This window comes from Canis lupus (assembly GCF_048164855.1).
Source record: "Canis lupus baileyi chromosome 1 unlocalized genomic scaffold, mCanLup2.hap1 SUPER_1_unloc_2, whole genome shotgun sequence".
Lineage (NCBI taxonomy): Eukaryota > Metazoa > Chordata > Mammalia > Carnivora > Canidae > Canis > Canis lupus.
In genome coordinates, this window is record NW_027326403.1 from 163,579 (window position 1) to 181,611 (window position 18,033).

The 18,033-nt window shown below is 56.2% G+C and overlaps 1 protein-coding gene across 13 annotated transcripts; it reads left to right on the plus strand.

Moving 5' to 3' along the window:
- The first annotated feature begins 293 nt into the window (after positions 1-293).
- On the plus strand, positions 294-13,233 carry SBK2 (SH3 domain binding kinase family member 2). Of its 13 annotated transcripts, XR_012027037.1 has the most exons (6): positions 294-374; positions 686-760; positions 2,058-2,208; positions 2,721-2,923; positions 4,917-7,040; positions 7,252-7,426. XR_012027037.1 is itself a non-coding variant. In XM_072818720.1 (5 exons), the coding sequence occupies exons 3-5, from the start codon at positions 9,378-9,380 to the stop codon at positions 12,683-12,685; spliced, it is 1,119 nt and encodes a 372-aa protein (XP_072674821.1). In that variant the 5' UTR covers positions 2,058-2,208; positions 2,721-2,923; positions 9,376-9,377; the 3' UTR covers positions 12,686-13,233. The 13 variants fall into 13 exon arrangements, 6 of the variants coding, with proteins under 6 accessions (XP_072674826.1, XP_072674821.1, XP_072674822.1 ...); XR_012027041.1 differs by lacking the exons at positions 294-374; positions 686-760 and adding an exon at positions 976-1,554 and having other exon boundaries at positions 2,820-2,923; XR_012027036.1 differs by lacking the exons at positions 294-374; positions 686-760 and adding an exon at positions 976-1,423 and having other exon boundaries at positions 2,820-2,923.
- Positions 13,234-18,033: the final 4,800 nt, after the last annotated feature.

An 18,033-nucleotide genomic window follows, 5' to 3' on the forward strand; every position in this document is an offset into this window, starting at 1 on the left:
AGTCTGGATAGCATCCTTGCTGTCTTTATTAATAGCAGGGTTGTAGTAGTAGTGAAACCAAATTGGGCAGAACTCAGGGCTGTGAGTCACTCAGACCTGGCGCAGGTCCCACCAGACACCTCCTCCTGCTCTGACCTTGGGTAAGGAGATCCCAGATTACAACCTCAGTTTCCTGCTCTGTAAACTGGGGATAAATACCCACTCTTTCTGGATGGCTGGGAGGATCCAGGGCAAAGCCCGATTCCAGCCTTTGCCCAGAAACAGTCTCAGGCCAAGTGCCGAGAACACGAAATAAGTTATTTTCCTCAATGCATCTTTTGGCTATTAGAGCTCCTGGGTCTGAGGGAGGAGGGGTTAGGGGCCTGGACTCCTGGGTATGACAGAGGGGTGCTGGGAACCTGGACTCCTGGGTATGAGGGAGGGGGGCTGGGGGTCTGGGCTCCTGGGTTTGAGGGAGGGGGGCTGGGGTCTAAACTCCTGGGTCTGTGGGAGGGGGGCTGGGGGTCTGGACTCCTGGGTATGAGGGAGTGGGGCTGGGGGTCTGGACTTCAGGGTCTGAGGGAGGAGGGGCTGAGGCCTGGATTCCCGGGTCTGAGGGAGGGGCTGGGACTCTTGGTCAGGGAGGAAGGGTCTGGGGATGGGAATTTGGTGTTACAGAACAGTGCTTTGTGAACTGTCTTCCCAGTTCCAGGAGGCCAGACTCCCATCCCATGGAGGAGGACAGAAAGCATGGACCTCTGGGTCTCCCATCCCATGTAAGGTATGTGAAGGGGCACCGTCTCCCCTTTCTCACTGCCTTCAGGCCTGGCCCTTGGGGGTTCACAATATGTTTTGTCCCCTCTGTCCTGGGACCAGAGCCCAGAGTCCAAGCTGGTCTAAGTTTGGAAGGGGGAGGGAGGGGGACAGCGGGTCAGAGGGGGTGAGGGAGGGGTGGCGGGGGACAGGATGTCTCTGAGCTGTCACACACACCCCTGTCTCCGGCCCAGAGAAGGAGGGACAAAGGCTGTGAGAGAGAGTCAGGAACAAAGACAGGAGGAGAGAGACAGAGAGATACTCAGGAGAGCAGGCCAGAGCGAAACCAAGCAGACAAGTAGTAAACGGGGAGGGCAGGGAACAGTGTGGAATATCCTGAGTGACAGATGGTGGGGACAGTGTGAGGATGAGACACAGCATCGGGAGACCCACCAAGAGATCTGAGAGCTGGGACAGGGAGGGTGGTGGAGACAGACAGTGGAAGGAAGATAATCAGGAAGGAGGTGTGGGCCGGGAGATTGACAGGACAGTACAGAGGGACACACAGACACCCGGGCTCACAAGGAGGCAGGAGTCCGGCAGAGGACGGCAGAGAAATCCTCTGGCTCCAACAGGCAGAGGGAGACTGAGGCAGATCCTTCAGATAGGCTTTGTACCTTGGCTCTGTGGGGTGAGGATCTGAGAGGTGCAGCAGGACTTGGTGGGCCTAGTAAGGGGGTGCTCGCTCAGGGGCCAGCTGACGCCAGGGACTCTGAAATGGAGCCCAGGGAGCCCAAGAACCCTGAGGATGGGGACCCAGAGGTGAGAGGTGGGAGACAAGGGAAAGAGAGAGACAGAGAAACAGAGTCAGAAAGAGTCATGAAGAGGGACAGTGAACAAACACACAGAGAGAAATGGAGAAGACAGGGAAATAGAGCAACAGCAGAGACCCAGAGTAACACAAACCCGAGAACACAGAGCAAGACCGAAGCCTCCAGGGCAGTGGCCTCAGAAACAGAGTGGGAAGCACAGGGACAGAGTGGACAGTGGGGGTTGTGTCAGCTGAGGAAGCAATTGCAGCAGGGGCCAGGGGCTCCTGGGGGTTCTCACAGAAGGTGGTGGGCAGGGTCTTTGACACAATCACCCCTAACCCTGCCAGGACACAAAAACAGGTGGCCCGAGGCCGGTGAGTCATTGTGACTCATCCTCCTCCCTGAGGACAATGACCCTATCACCCTGGCACCCCAACTCAGTCCTGGGCTGGACCCGCTGTTTGCGGTGGCCCCCACACATACCCCTTCCCCACCTCTGCTCCTTTCCTCCAGGAGGACACAGCTACGGCCCTCCAACGGCTTGTGGAGCTGACAGCCACCAGGGTGACCCCAGTGAGGAATCTGCGTGTCCAGTACCGCCTCATCCGAGAGCTCGGCTCTGGCTCCTATGGCCGCGTACTCCTTGCCCGGCCTCGCCAAGGAGGTGAGTTTGGCCACCCAAGGGCAGACTCCAGAACTTCCCCATAATAGGGTTCTCAGAAGCTACTGAGGCTGGGAACATCCCCAGGAGATGATGGGAATCCTTGATGGGGGCTCTTGGAAAGTTAAGAGCTTTCTGATCTTCTAATAAACAGAGTTAACCCAAAGAAGGTGAGAGCCTTGCTTGAGGTCACACAGCAAGGGAGGAGTGCAACTTGGATTGGAACCCAAGTCACCATGTCACCTACTCTATTCAAGAGAAAACTGAGGCTCAAAGAGGGTCAGGCAGTTGTGCAAGGCCACACAGCAGAATAGGGAGTCCTCAGGGAAGGTCACCTTCAACCCCGACTTCACACAAGGACAAACTGGAAGCGGAGAGAGGTCAGGCACTATACGCTGCCACTCTTGTTTTACACACAAAATATCTGAGGTTCCAAGAGGTTGAGCAGTTTGCCTAAGGCCCCACAGCAAGATCAGAGCTCCCTGAATTCCCTTCTGCACCCATCTCCATGGCAGGTTCTGCTGTGGCTCTGAAGCTCCTGCGTCGGGACTCGGTCCTGAGAAGTACCTTCCTGAGAGAGTTCTGTGTGGGCCGCTGTGTCTCATCACACCCAGGTTTACTCCAGACCCTGGAAGGACCCTTGCAGACCCCCCGACACTTTGCCTTCGCCCAGGAGTACGCACCATATGGGGACCTCAGCAGGATGCTGCAAGAACAGGTGAGGCGGGTAGGGAGCAAAGGTCAGGACTGCTTATCCCATGTACAACTCTGTCCCTACCCCGTTCCTATGTCTAATCCTGACATCCAAATCAGTGCTCAACGTAGCTCTGCTCTAAGCCCCCAGACACCCTCCTTATTTCTCTCTCTCTCTTTTTTAAAGATTTTATTTATTTATTCACGAGAGACACAGAAAGAGAGAGGCAGAGACATAGGCAGAGGGAGAAGCAGGCTCCTTTCAGGGAGCTCAATATGGGACTCGATCCCAGAACTCCAGGATCACACCCTGAGCTGAAGGCAGATGCTCAACCACTGAGCCACTCAGGCGTCCCTTTATTTCTAACTCTTGATGCAATCCCATGCCTAACCCTAACCTAACCCACTCAACCATTCCAACACAAGTTTGCATGGGCACAGGCTTGGAATTGGGGTTGAGAATGAGGTTAGGGGTGGGATTTTAGTTAGCCCTGGGATTGGGAGCATGGTCATGGGTGAAGTTGAGTGAGTTGATTATAGATTGGTAGTGGGTGTGAAAAGCATGGATGAAGTTGCAGAGTGAGACAGGGATGGTTAAGGGTAAGTATATGGAATAAGTTGAAGATTGGCTGTAATGAAGTTCTTTTTGGTGAGAAGACCAGGTGAAGACTGAATCCATGAAATTCTGAGAGTACATGAGTTTGGAGACTAGGGGTGGGGCCATCTTTAGAAATAGTTTTTTTTTTTTTAAGATTTCATTTATTTATTCATGAGAGACACGGAGAGAAGGTAGAGACATAGGCAGAGGGAGAAGTAGGCTCCTTGCAGGGAGCCCGATGTGGGACTCCATCCCGGAATCTGGGACCACGCCCTGAGCCGAAGGCAGACGCCCAATTGCTGAGCCACCCAGGTGTCCCTAAAGAAATAAATTTTTTTAAAATTTTTGATTTATTTATGATAGTCAGAGAGAGAGAGAGGCAGAGACACAGGCAGAGGGAGAAGCAGGCTTCATGCACCGGGAGCCCGACGTGGGACTCGATCCCGGGTCTCCAGGATCGTGCCCTGGGCCAAAGGCAGGCGCCAAACCTCTGCGCCACCCAGGGATCCCCAGTAAATAAATTTTGGATTTGAGATAGGGTTGGAGATAAACAGAGGGGAATAAAGAAGGGAGGGAGATAGATGAATGGGTAGAGATAGATGGATGGATGGAAAGATGGGTGGATGGGTGGATTGATGGGTGGGTGGATGGGTGGATAGACAGATAGATGGAAAGATGGGTGGATGGGTGAGTGGGTGGATGGAAAGATGGGTGGAATGGTTGGTGGGTGAGTGGATGGATGGATGGAAAGATGGGTGGATGGTGGATAGATGAAAAGATGGATTGATGGGTGGGTAGATGGATGGCTGGCTGGATGGAATGCATGGTAGCTAAATGGAAGGAAGCAAGGAAGAATTAATGGATAGATTTTGGATATTAAATAATTGAAAACATTATTGGGTTTCTGACTGGCTGGTAGAATGGATGTTAAGCAGAAACCCTGTTGTGTAGACTGCTGAATGGATGAGTGGTTTGATGGATGGATTGCTGTCTAGCTGCCTAGCTAGCTGGATGGATAGATTTATCAATCCAATGATGAAGTCAGTAAAATGACTTCAGAATGGTGTGTGAGTTAGAGACCAAGGAACAAAAATTAGGATTAAGTATGAGATTTGGGTTCCCATTGGAGATCTGGGTGATCAGGCAAGAGATAAGAAATGTGAGGAGGGGATTTGAGTGTTAGCGTGAGGAGAAAGCTTGGTGGAAGCTAAAAGAGCTTCTGATTCAGTCTGGAGTTCCAGTGACAACATACTGGGGGCTGGAGTGCAGAGTTAGCAGCAGGTTGTGGCTGAGGTTGATCTGGAGAAGGCTGAGGGACACTAGAGGTAGCCATTGGTCTGAGGTTCTGAATTCTTGAGCCCTAAGAAACGAACTAAAGAAGGAGCCAAGGCACCTGACCTTCATCTCTCCTTGACTCCAGGGCCTCCCAGAGCTTCTGGTGAAGCGGGTGATGGCCCAGCTGGCTGGAGCCCTGGACTTTCTCCACAGCCGGGGGCTGGTCCATGCAGATGTCAAGCCAGACAATGTTCTGGTCTTTGACCCCGTCTGCAGCCGTGTGGCCCTAGGTGACCTGGGTCTGACTCGGCCTGAGGGGAGTGCGACCCCTGCACCACCAGGGCCACTGCCCTCTGCCCCCCCAGAGCTCTGCCTCCTGCTGCCACCTAATACCCTGCCCCTGCGACCAGCTATGGACTCCTGGGGCCTGGGGGTGCTTCTCTTCTGCACTGCCACTGCTTGTTTCCCTTGGGATGTAGCACTGGCCCCTGACCCTGAATTTGAGGCCTTTGCTGGCTGGATGACCACCAGACCCCAACCACCACGACCACCCCCACCTTGGGACCAGTTTGCACCCCCAGCCCTGGCATTGCTCCAGGGGCTTCTAGACCTGGATCCTGAGACTAGGAGCCCCCCACTGGCTGTCCTGGACTTCTTGGGGGATGACTGGGGTTTAGAGAGGAACAGAGAGGGATCTGGGGGCTGGGGGGTTACATCTAGTGAAGATGGGGAGGAGGAGGAAGAGCAGGAAGCAACCCTAGAGGAGTGGACAGAGGAGGAAGAGGAGGATGACAAAGATGGCAGGAGGATGGGGACAGATAGGGGATCTCCCTGACCAGGTGATGGGACAAGTGGTCAGAGCCTGGGCCAACGGCCCCTCCCCCAGCACCCGCCCTCCCCGTCCTGGCCACCTGGATGGAGACAGCTGCTCCCAGGAGGACAGAGATGGAACACGTTGCACTCTCCCTGCTGAGGGCTGGACTGCGATACACAATGCCCCTCTCAACTGAAGACATGGGAGTCCTCCTCCCTCAGACCTGGGAGTCCAGGACCCCAGCTCCTCCTCCGTCAGATCCTGGAGTCCAGGGCTCCTGCCTTCTCCTCTGTCAAGGACTCTGCCTCTTCCTTCTGCTGTGAATATGTCTGCTTGAAGGAAGGCACTGCTTCCCCTACAGATGCATTTCCTCGGTGCAGGCACATGCTAAGTGCCTATCTTGGAGTTCTGATGGGGTCACTCCTCACTGAGACCTGGTTGACTCTCACTGTCCACGGCACTAAATCTGGGCTTTCAAGATCCAGCACCATAGAAACCTCACCCTCTACCTCTTCCATTTCCCTGTGCTCCAGGAAAGTGGAGTGACATTGGGAAGTCATTCATCCTTTCTGGACCACCACCCCCCCCACACACACACACGCACACATTTTCCTGCCAGCAGTCATCTGCAAATCCAGTGTCCTCCTCTGAGAATGTGTTTCTCATAGCTCCATGCCTCTGAGACGTGGCCTGTCCCCAGGCCCTTGGGATCTTGTACCCAGATGATCTATATCTCCCATCTTTTTCGGCCTCACCTGTCCACCTGTTCAGGACAGCCTCTGTTTTTTTTGTTTTTTTTTTTTTAATTTTTTTTTTTTTTATGATAGTCACACACAGAGAGAGAGAGAGGCAGAGAGACATAGGCAGAGGGAGAAGCAGGCTCCATGCACCGGGAGCCCGATGTGGGATTCGATCCCGGGTCTCCAGGATCGCGTCCTGGGCCAAAGGCAGGCGCTAAACCGCTGCGCCACCCAGGGTTCCCCAGCCTCTGTTTTTTTCTCATTTCGACATCCTTTCAGTTCTTCTTGCACATGACAAGTGCCCCGTGCCAGCTTCCAATCAGCCTGGACCACCAAGGTGTGTGATCTTCCCAGCTTTGTGGGCCTCGGAGCCAGCTTTCCATGCTGGTACGGATGAGCTGATACTCACCTGCTCCAGCTGGGAGCCGTCACACCGCCCCACACAGCCCCACACCGCCACCTCCAGCTCAGAGCAGGACATTTTACATCTGCGGAGCAGGGGCGGCAGGCATCTGACGCCATGGCCCCATCCCCAGCACAGGGTCATGGCCCCATCCCCAGCACAGGGTCGGGGACAGGGAACTGCTCCCTCCAGGGGAGTCTGTCCTATGTACTTTCTAGACTTAAAAATGTGGGTTCACTAAAGCACAGTGGGGCACCCTGGATCAGACCCTGGGAGAGCAGAAGGTTGTTGGCAGAAGCACTGGTAAGACAGGCAGGGTCGGGATCCCTGGGTGGCGCAGCGGTTTGGCGCCTGCCTTTGGCCCAGGGCGTGATCCTGGAGACCCAGGATCGAATCCCACGTCAGGCTCCCGGTGCATGGAGCCTGCTTCTCCCTCTGCCTATGTCTCTGCCTCTCTCTCTCTCCCTGTGTGACTATCATAAATAAATAAAAATTAAAAAAAAAAAAAAAAAAAAAAAGACAGGCAGGGTCTAGTGTCTGACACCATTTCTTTGTTTGGACAAACATGCCATTGGCTGCGTGAGATACGAACCTGTTGGGGAGCTGGGGACGGCCTGGCAGTTCTCTGCACAATCCTTCCAGCTGTTCTGGAAATCAATAATTATTCTGAAATAAAAGGTTTATTCTTTAAAAATTAAGTGTGTTCACAGTCGTCATCTTACTGTAACCGCAGGAGGGGATGCATCATTCCAGGCCCACAGCCTCTCCTCCATCAGACCCAGGGGTTCCCGCCTATCCCTCCCACCAACTCTGAAGTCTGCAGACTCCGAACTCGGACCTCCCCTCCCCACTCCTCCCAGTTGCTCCACCACCTGCTTCCCCTCTGCCCCAAGTCTGAGATCATCTCTCACTGCATCGTTCTGGAATCTGGTTGTCTCATCCTTTCTCCAAACAGGACCCCAGTGTCCCATCCCCTGGACACCCCTCGTGGAACACTTGTGTCTGACCTGTTAATGGGGCATTGATGGGGCAGCTGGGTGGGGTCAAGGCAGGGACAAACTAGAGAAGTGATTTCATCTTCTACAAGGGCCTGGACTCCTGGTCTGAGGGAGGAGGGGCTGGGGGCCTGGACTCCTGGAAAGGGGCTGGGGGCCTGGACTCCAGGGTCTGAGGGAGGAAGGGGCTGGGGAACCTGGATTCCAGGGTCTGAGGGAGGAGGGCCTGGGGGTCTGAACTCCTGGGTCTGAGGGAGGAAGGGCTGGGGAACCTGGACTCCAGGGTCTGAGGGAGGAGGGCCTGGGGGTCTGAACTCCTGGGTCTGAGGGAGGAGGGGCTGGGGAACCTGGACTCCAGGGTCTGAGGGAGGAGGGCCTGGGAATCTGAACTCCTGGGTCTGAGGGAGGAGGGGCTGGGGGCCTGGACTCCCGGGTCTGAGGGAGGACGGGGCTGGGGCCTGGACGCCTGGGTCTGAGAATGGACGGGGCTCTGGGGCCTAGGTCTGCGACATTATTTCTGGCGGTAGCCAGTTCTAGGAGTCAACACACGATGTCGCTCTGGCCCTAGTGGGGTGGAAGGGGCGGGGCTGGGGCGGGGCTTAAGACCCCCTAGGTGGGGGCGGGGTCTGCTCCTGGGCAGGCCTCTGCTGGCATGGGATCTAGTGCTGGGCACTGACCACGGCAGGCAGCGAAGGGTCAGGCAAGCTTTGGAGGAGGTGAGGTTTGGAGGCCGGAGCCCAGGTCAGGAGGAGGCAAGGGTTAAACAGCCTGAGGTGGGCACCACCTGATAGTGAAGCCGCACAGCTGGCCAAAGTCCTGGGATCCTCAGAGGGAGGCTGTTGACTGGTTGAGTGTTAGGGAAACAGAGTCTGGGAGTCATGAGATGTGTGAGTTGTGTAAGGTTCCAGGAGAGGGACTGGCTAATGGTCCAGACTGCTGGTCTGATGGAGGAGGGGCTGGGGGACTGGGTCTGAGGGAGGAGGGGCTGGTGGTCCAGACTCCTGGGTCAGAGGGAGGAGGGGGTGGGGGACCTGCACACTAGGGTCTGAGGGAGGAGGGACTGGGGGCCTGGACTCCTGGGTCTGAGGGAGGAGGGGCTGAGGCTGTAGGAGGTGGACCTAGGCGTCTCAAGGACTTGGCACTCCCAAGTGCTTCCTCCCATCCAGGTCCCAGGCGTCCCCCCAAGGCCTGGTGTGCACAGCCGCCCTCCCCAGCCCCTGGAGGCAGAGAGCACCTGTTTGCTCTTAGGAGAAAGAGGCTACTCATCCACCCCCAGGGCCCAAGTCTGTTTGCTTTGGAAACAAGTTGGGGGGGTGTCTGGAGTTATCTGGTTCATCTTTCACCCTTGGGCCATTGGGTGGTGCCAGGATGTGGGGGCGGGGGCAAGAGACATCTGTGACCTTAGGCTTGACCTCACCCCATCCAGCAACTGGTCTTCCCACTCTTCAGACACCTCTAACAAAGAGGGAGACTGAGTCACAATGTTAAGTGCTAATGAGCCCCCAGCCCTTCCTCCCTCAGACCCAGGATTCCAGGCCCCCAGCCCCCTCCTCCCTCAGACTCAGGAGTCCAGGCCCCCAGCGCCGCCTCCCTTGGGACCCAGGCCTAGCAGGACCTGGGCCCTGGGTCACTGTCTCTACTCTGCCCTGCAGAGATGCCCGGCAGACAGTCAGATGAGGAACAGGTGGAGGCAGGGGCTGCTGAAAACGTGGCTGAGGAGAACCTAGGGGGCCTCACGGCAGAGGAGCTGCGGCAGGGCCAGGAGGCAGCCCTGGAGCTAGAGGACATGATGGCGCTAAGTGCCCAGACCCTGGTCCAAGCCGAGGTGGATGAGCTCTACCAGCAAGTTCGTCCCCTGGGCCAGGGCCGCTTTGGCCGGGTCCTGCTGGTCACCCATCGTCAGAAAGGTACCCGGGCCTGGAGACAGATGCAGGAGGGTCAGTGGGTGGGGGGTGGGCCAGGACAGATGCCGACCAAGGTGCAGGAGTCTAAACATGAATCAAGTGTTGCCTCTGCTCCTTCTGGGCTGTGTGTTCTTGGGAATCTCCCCTATCCTCTCTGAGCCTCAGCCTCCTCATTCAAAAATGTGGGTGATGATTCCTTCTATGTAAAAACTGTGATTCTCCAAGCATTTGTACATGGGTCTAGTTGCCTGTGAGAAAGGGGACTGAGTCCCCTCCCCCATAGCCCTGATGTGTGGCTAGCTTAGCGGTCACCATGGGGATGATTCGGAGCCATGGCCTCTGCCAGACACTTAGCAAGACCAGTGCATGTGGCTGTGCAGCACATGGTCCCCCCACTCATACTTTCCTGCCAAGTGTGCACACATCCTCTGTTCCTCCCCTGAGACAGGCATAGTATGGATGGAACTCAGAGCCACAGTCATCTCAGGACACTCCTAACAAGGCCACCTTGGGGGCTCTGCCCTGTCCTGAGTGGTTCGTGCTTGGAACCCAGAGCTGAATGCGTGAGGCATGCCTTCAAGGAGGAGCTCCGGCGTGGACAGGGAAAGTGCCAGTGTGCTCAGACTGCCACAGCAAAGCCCACTCACTGTGGAGGCTGACATTGAGACCTTTGTTTTTTCGTGGTCCTGGATGGAGGCCGGAAGTCCGGCTCCAGGTGTGGGCAGGGCTGCTTCGCCCAGGGCCTCTCTCGTCCCGTCCCGTTGTGTTCACATGGCATTTCTGGGTCCAGTTTCCTCTTTTTGTGAGGACACCAGTCACAGAGGACCAGGGTTAGCCCATCCTGTAGTGACCTCATGTTAGCACTTCCAAGACTCTGTCTCCAAATAGTTATATTCTGCAGAACTGGCAGTGAGGACTTCCACATGTGGATTTGAGAGGCACAGTTCAGACCACATTAGAGACAGATGCCAAGAGCAAGAGATCCAGATGCAGGTCATCACAGGACTTGGGGGCATAAGCAATAAAGAGGGGAATAAGGCTATGCTTCCTTCAGCCTCTGGATGCCGGTCCCTGGGCTGGGAGGTGCCAGGGCCAAGAGCTCACAGCAGAGGGACAGATGCCATCAAACAGAAGGTGGCATGTGCCATGATGGCGGAAGTCCAGGGCGTCCCAGATGCTTAGGAAAGGCACTGGTGCATCCAGCTGGGGAATGGAAGGAAAATAGTCAGTGTTTCAGAGGAGGAGGTGACCTTTTTCCATCACTCACTCCTTCCTGATGAGGAAGGTGAGCAGGTGAAGAAAGCAGAGTTCCTGCCTCCAGGGCACTTACACTCCAGGACATCATTTGCACAATGATTCCTTGATAGGATCAAGTCCCCAGGACAGGGCATCTTTTCTGCTACTGCCTTCACAGTGGCTTTTGGGCAAACGTGAGGTCATTTGAAGTTCCCCTTCCATCTGCTCCAAGACAGCAGAGCCAAACTCACCAAATGCTGCATTATTATTATTATTAATTACCACTGGCAGTGTTTTCGTGGCCACGCTGTGTTTCTGGTAGTGCAGCAGGGAGGCAGGGTTTGGAGGAGGTGGCGAGGGCGTGTGGAAAAGAGCCCAGGTTGGGGAGGGATGGGGGGAGGGGAGCGGACAGGGAGACCCTTGGCTCTCACACTCCCTCTGCACCTGCCCCTGCTGCCCCCAGGCACTACTCTGGCACTGAAGCAACTCCCAAAGGCCTCCACTTCTCTCCGTGGTTTCCTGTACGAGTTCTGCGTGGGCCTCTCATTGGGCGCGCATTCAGCTATAGTAGCGGCCTACGGCATTGGCATCGAGTCAGCTGACTCCTACAGCTTCTTGACGGAGCCTGTCCTGTATGGGGACCTCATCACCTTCATCCAGCCCAAGGTGGGTAGGTGAGCAGGCCCCTGCGGGCCCCTCATTGGGCCTCTCTGGAGTTCGCCGACACCACAGAACCAACACTATACCCTAGTGAGATTTGCCTGGCCCCGTGGATTCCCCCCAGACCTCACTGAGGTTCAGTGGGCCTCAAGGGGATCACACTAGACCTCCCCAGGGTTCACAGTGCCTCACAGGGTCCCCCTAGCCCTCTCAGGGTCATACTAACCCTCAGAGGGTCATACTGGGTCTCACAGGGTCTGCCTGGTGCTCACAGGGTCCCATTGGCCCTCAGAGGGTCCCACTGGCCCTCAGTGGATCCCACTAGCCCTCACAGGGTCCCACTGGCCCTCAGGGGGGTCCCACTGGACCTCCCCATGGCACGTCTGTGGAGGCCCTTCATCCTCCTGGGCTCCCCAGGACTGAGGAGCAGCTCTGTGGCCTCAGCCCTGGGCCAGCTGCCCAGGGAGGGGCAGAAGGCCCTGATGCCACTCCCCCACAGGTGGGCCTCCCGCAGCAGGCAGTCCAGCGCTGTGCGGCCCAGCTGGCCTCGGCCCTGGAGCACATTCACTCCCGCGGCCTGGTGTACCGGGATATCAAGCCGGAGAACGTGCTGGTGTGTGACCCAGCCTGCCGGCAGGTCAAGCTCACCGACTTCGGCCACACAAGGCCCCGGGGGACTCTGCTGCGCCTGGCAGGGCCACCCATCCCCTACACGGCCCCTGAGCTCTGCTGCCCCCCGCCCCTGCCCGAGGGCCTGCCCATCCAACCTGCCCTGGACGCTTGGGCGCTGGGGGTCCTGCTCTTCTGCCTCCTCACTGGCTACTTCCCCTGGGACCAGCCCCTGGCTGAGGCCGACCCCTTCTACGAGGACTTCCTCATGTGGCAGGCGTCCCGCCAACCCGAGGACCGTCCTCAGCCCTGGTTCGGCCTGACGCCTGTGGCAGACAGTCTCCTGTGGGGGCTGCTGGACCCTCACCCCCGGAAGAGGTGCTCTGTGAGCTCCATTCGGGGCTACCTAGGGCGTCCCTGGAGGCAGCGGAAGGAGGAAGCTGAAGAGGGGGAGGAGGGGGGCAAGGAGGAGGATGGAGAGTTGGGGGGACAGCCCGAGCCCACCTTGGCTGTGGAGACTCAGGAAGGGAACTGGGTGGGCCCTACCTCCTGAGGTCACCTCTGCCTTCTTGAGGGGGCTTTTTGGCTCCTCCTTTGCCCATTTTCTCCTTTATACCTTCCTTACTTCCCACAAGGGCATCCTGTGTCCCTCCCATGGCCTGGGGGGTGGGGGTCGGGCAGAGACCACTGCATGTCTCTTCTGCATCCTTGTCCTCCCCAGGGCTTTGGCACCTGCTGTTCGTCCCCTTGCCTGCAGTCTTGTGGCTCCCTCCTTTGCCTCCCGCACACCATGGATGCCTCCACGTCACCTGCTCTGTGAGGCCTGCCCTCAGCATGCATGAGGCCCCAAGCAAGTCCCCACTGCCCTCATGCTCCCGGTGCTAACCCCCCCCCCCGCCCCCCGCCACCCGCGTGATGCTCCTCCCTTTCCAGCTGTCCTGGTAGGCCCCTATGGATCCTCCATGCACCCTGCTGTTGGGGTAGGGACCTGGTCTGTCCTGTGATGTGCCTTCCTGTAGCTGGAGCAGTCCTGACCCAAGGGAAGGAAGGGGCCAGGAAACATTTGCTCAATAAATGAACCCATCTGGTTTTGTGCTGCTGCCTCTGTGTCCCTGTCTGGCCTCCCTGGTGGGTTTCTTTCTCCTCAGCCTGTGTCTTCCGCCCACATGCCTGGCCGTCGCCCTCGTGATAATGTGCCCTCTCTTCTCTCACCCAACTTCATCTGGTACTTGGGCCTCCATGATGCAGCTGGTCTGCCAGCTTGGGGAAGAGGAGGACAGTGTACATGGGTGGACACTGGACAGCGTGCCGTCAGGAAGAGAGATGGAGCACGTGGCAGAAAATGGTCCCATGGTGTGGCCACACTGCATGCCAGAAGCTGGCCGCGGGGTGTTTGTGAGCATGTGCTGCTGGTTGTCAGGACGGTGTGAGCTCGTTTCCACATGGACCAGTGTGTGGGCAGAGGCACTGAGCATCAACGCTGTCCATGCATAGCAGCTTCGGCTGGACTGGAGTGTGAATTTCTACACTTTTGTGTGTCCATGAGTGTCTGAGCCCATGAGTATGCAGGAGTAAGGGTGCGTGGGGGAGAGATGGTGAAGGTGTGACTGTGTCTCACTGTGTGGATGACATGATTGTGTGTGTCTGAGTGTTGTGTGTAAGGGGACAGCATGGAAGTTTGCGGGCACCTTGCTCTGTGTGTGTGGACGTCAGGCCCGTGTTTGTGCGTCCAGGAGACCGTGAGTATGTGTGTGTAGCAGAAGGAGGAATGTCACCCAGGCGCCGCTGCCAGTCACCAGCTGGGCCCGTCTCTCCTTCACACCTTCCCCCCTCACCCTGGCCCCTTCTTGGCAGCTGCCCTGTTTGCAAACACTCTGTCTTCCTCTCCTCGCCTTCTTTGGCCACCAGCCCAGAGCAAGGCTACAACTCAGAGCTGGATCAAGTGTCACTCTCTCCCAGGCCCCTACCACCCCCTACAGTGCCCCTGCCGTGGCCTCCTGAGTGTTGCCTGGACTGGGGAGGGGGGGTGTTAACAGCATCTGTGCAGTGACCCCAAAGACCTTTGAATCTAGTTTCAATCCAGAGGACTAGGGACACTGGCCCCTGTCCTGGGCAATCCAGGTGAGCTTCCTGGAGTAGGGGGTCATTGTAGAGAACAATATAGGGAGGTAAGTGTGGGGAACATGATCAGAACTCCTGCCATCTTATCTGTGAATCTGAAATAGCCTGAGCCATAGGGCCAAGAATGTGTCCCCAAAAAGCTGGAGGCCGCCAGGGCAGGGTAGAGCTGAAAAGAGGGAAGTGTAGATGGGCAGGGGCAGGCAGGGGCAGAGGAGTCTGCAGAGGGTGTTAACTGGTGGCAGCAGCTGAGGATTAACTGGGAGGTGATAATGACCCAGTGAGGGGCCCCAGGGCAGCCAACAAAAGTTCCCAGGCAGGGCCTGAAGGGGGCAGGAGCAGTGCTAATTAAGTATTCATTACTTAATTAAAACTTAATACTAATCATAATACTTAACACCAACAAAGCACTTTGCTCCTTGAGCAGCCCCCCTGGCACACACATCTGCTCACTTCCTAGGATCCTCCTCATTTCATGGGTGGGGGCTGTGGGGGCCACAGGTGCTGCTTGGGCAGCCAAGGTAGTGCCTGATCTCCTACTGCGGGGTAGGGGCAGGAGCAGAGCTGGGATTCAAACCCAGATTGGGTCCTGCCCAGGCTCCATGCTATTTAACTTCAGGGTGTCCCACTGCCATCCATGGCCGAAGGGGTCTCACACGGGGGGTGGGGGTGCATGTGAGGGGATGCATATTAGTATACCCATGCGTGTGAGTGTGCAAGGCTGAGCGTGTGTGTGCATGAGGGGCTGTAAGGTGGCCATCCCCCCCCCCCCCGGGAAGACACAGGTGTTGGGGAAGGTAAACCAGGGAGACAAAAGAGGGGGATCTCAGAAGCCTCCAGACCCACTTAGGCATGCTAGTGAGGACATGGAGAGGCTGGGACCCTCCTTGTGCAGCACTGGGGGGCTGAGAATGAAATAAATGGTGCAGCCACCATGGGAGACAGGCTGGCGTTCTGTCAGAACGTTAGACACAGAATCACCACGTAGCCCAGCAATTCCGCTCCCAGGTTTGTGCCCACGAGCAGTGGAAGCAAGCATCCACAGATATTCATAGTGACATTACTCACAATAACCAACACATGGAGACAACCCAAATGTCCATCAGCAGCTGAGCAGGGAAACACAAGGCGGTCCATCCAGACTCTGGAATACTACTGGGCCACGGAAAGGAAGGAAACACTGACACATGGCACATGGCAAGTGGGCCTCCCAAACACCATGGGATGAGAGAGAAGCCAGTGGTGGAGGATGATCCATTGTAGGACTCCATTTTGGAAATATCCAGAACAGGCAAATCTACAGAGAAGGAAAGGCTACTGGCTGCTGGGGGTGGGGCTGTCGGGGAGAGCTGAGGAATGGCTGCTAAGGGGCCTGGCTTTCCTTCTTGGGTGTGGTGATGGTGGTAGAATTGCTCTAAAATTAGATTGTGGTGAGTGTTGCACAACTCTGTCAATATATTAAAAACCACTGAATTGTACATGGGAGAAGGGTGAATTTCATGGCATGTGGATTTCATCTCAATGAGGCTAAAAAGCCACAAAACAGACATTTCCAAGGTTCTCATGCCTTGATCAGTTTCTTTCCTTCTCTGGGCCTCTGAATTCCCAACCAGGAGAAAAGAGAAAACCCTGTCCTCCTTCTAATAGCTCTGAATTAATCACAAACCAAGCCCTAGATGCAAGACCCACTCCTTACTCCTCCCTCCGTTTTACAGAAAAGACCACTGAGGCCCCAGTGGGGAGGAACCTACTTTCTGAAGACCTGCAAGTCTAAAGATAGAAGAGTCTGAGTTCAAATGCAGCTCTGGCCTGATTCCAAAGTCTTTGCTTTTCTCCCCAGCCCAGTACCTCTAAAATGTACCTGGGCTGGTGGTCACCAAGGAAGCTCCGCTCCCCCAGCTGGGGAACCCCGAACTTGCAAGCAGTACCATATGGGGTTTCTTGTTCCCAAAAAAGTTTTTCCTTCATCTCTCCCTTTCTGCCATTTGTTATTGAATGCCATGCCCTGGCCTGGATCTAGAGCATAGAGCCTCTCACTGAGAGACCCTCACAGGGGATGAGGCCGGGCATCCAGCCACCAGAACTCACATCAGGGAAACGACATTTCATGAGCCTGGGCTCCAGGCACCCAGAACATGCTTCTATCCCATCGACTTCATGTAGAAAACACAGAATCAAAAATCACGAAGAGCGTCAGGACCTGTTAGGGCAGAGTGTTAAACTAACCCAGCTGCACCCACCCTGCCATCCTGCTTGCAGCGGGGAAGGAGCTTGCCCTGGGCCAGAGGGGGCCAGCCTGGCAAGGCCTCTACAAACAAGCAGTTCTGTGCTAGTACATAGATAAAGCAAATGGCTTGAGCAGCACTTCTCAGACGTGAACAGCAGCCAACCGTAAATCACCTGCTGCCTCGTTAAAACGCAGGTTTTGATGCTATGGGTCTGAGGCAGTGCTGGTGAGGCAGGGGTCGCAGTTGCTGGTACAAAGGACATAGAGTACTGCCCTGGCATCCTAGCAAAACTCTCATTAACGCTAACCATTTGTCCGCTGGATATTTTGGGGTTTTCTACATGGACAGTTGTATCACCCACAGGAAAAGACAGATCTGTGTCTTTCTTTCCACCCTTCCTGTGATTGAGGAAGTCCCCCCTTCCCCTACTCTGCTAGGAAGGTATGCGTGTGTGCACGCACGAGCATGTGTCAACCGTGGACGGGTGTTTAATTTTGTCAACTGTTTTTTCTGCTAGGCCTCTGCAGCTACTGTTCTGGGCTTGTTGCAAGCTGGCAGGCACAGGAGAGGGCTCAGCTGTCCCTCGGGAGGTATCTGGGTCAGGGCCAGCAGTAGGTGGGGGCTGGCCACCACCCTGGCCCTGGGCCCTGGGGCCAGATGTTTGGGCTTAGCTGCCTGGCCAAGCAGGGATAGAGTGACCGGATAATTAAGCACCGCTTCTTTGGGGCTGGCAGAAGGCAGCAGAGGGTGGAGGGACCTGGGGCCAGGGTGCCCAACAGCCATCCCCCCTCAACTCTGGCTCATAGATAGGGGTCTAGAGCCTAAACCCCCAGTGGGGCCCTCTGGGGGAGAACCAGAGTTGGGGTGCATCTGCTCCCAACTGCAAATGGGAAAGTAGAACTTTGGCCTACAGGTTGGTGTGCTGTCCTCTGAGCCCCTGACTGCCTAGGAGGGCAAGGGGCAGGCAGGCAGGGGCCCCCTCAGCCCTCCCCGTTTACCAGTCAGCAGTTTTTTTAAGTCTGGGGCTTAGTAAGACCCAGGGAACAGGATTCTGTGCGTGTTCCTTTGCCTGTTGGCGGAGGCAGACAGTCCATCTATCAGGACCCCCAGACATTATCCCTCCCTGCCCCCAACAAGTAACTGGACCCTGCTGGCCTTTGCAGGACTGCGGGGGCGCCAGCTCCATGACCTTCCAGGACCTCTGAGCCAGGCTTCAGACTGAGGAGAGGAGGAGGAGGGAACGGTCTCCTGTCTGAGGCCACAGTAATCGAAATTGGAGCTGGGGGCCTTCTAAGACGGCCCCCAGTTTACAGGCAGAGATCCAGAGAGGGGAAGGGGCCCACTCAAGGTCACTCAGAGAGGAGCCGTCATGGGAGTCTTAATGTAGAACCTCAGGGCAAGATCATATGCCTCATATTATTCTGGGTTTGAGTTCCCATGCTGCTGTGTGACCTTAGGCAAGGAACTTTCCCTCTCTGAGCTTCAAGGTCTTTTCTGAAATGGGAATCAAGTGCCCCCCTCAAAGGGCTGTAGAGAGGATGAGTGTTACCGTGTT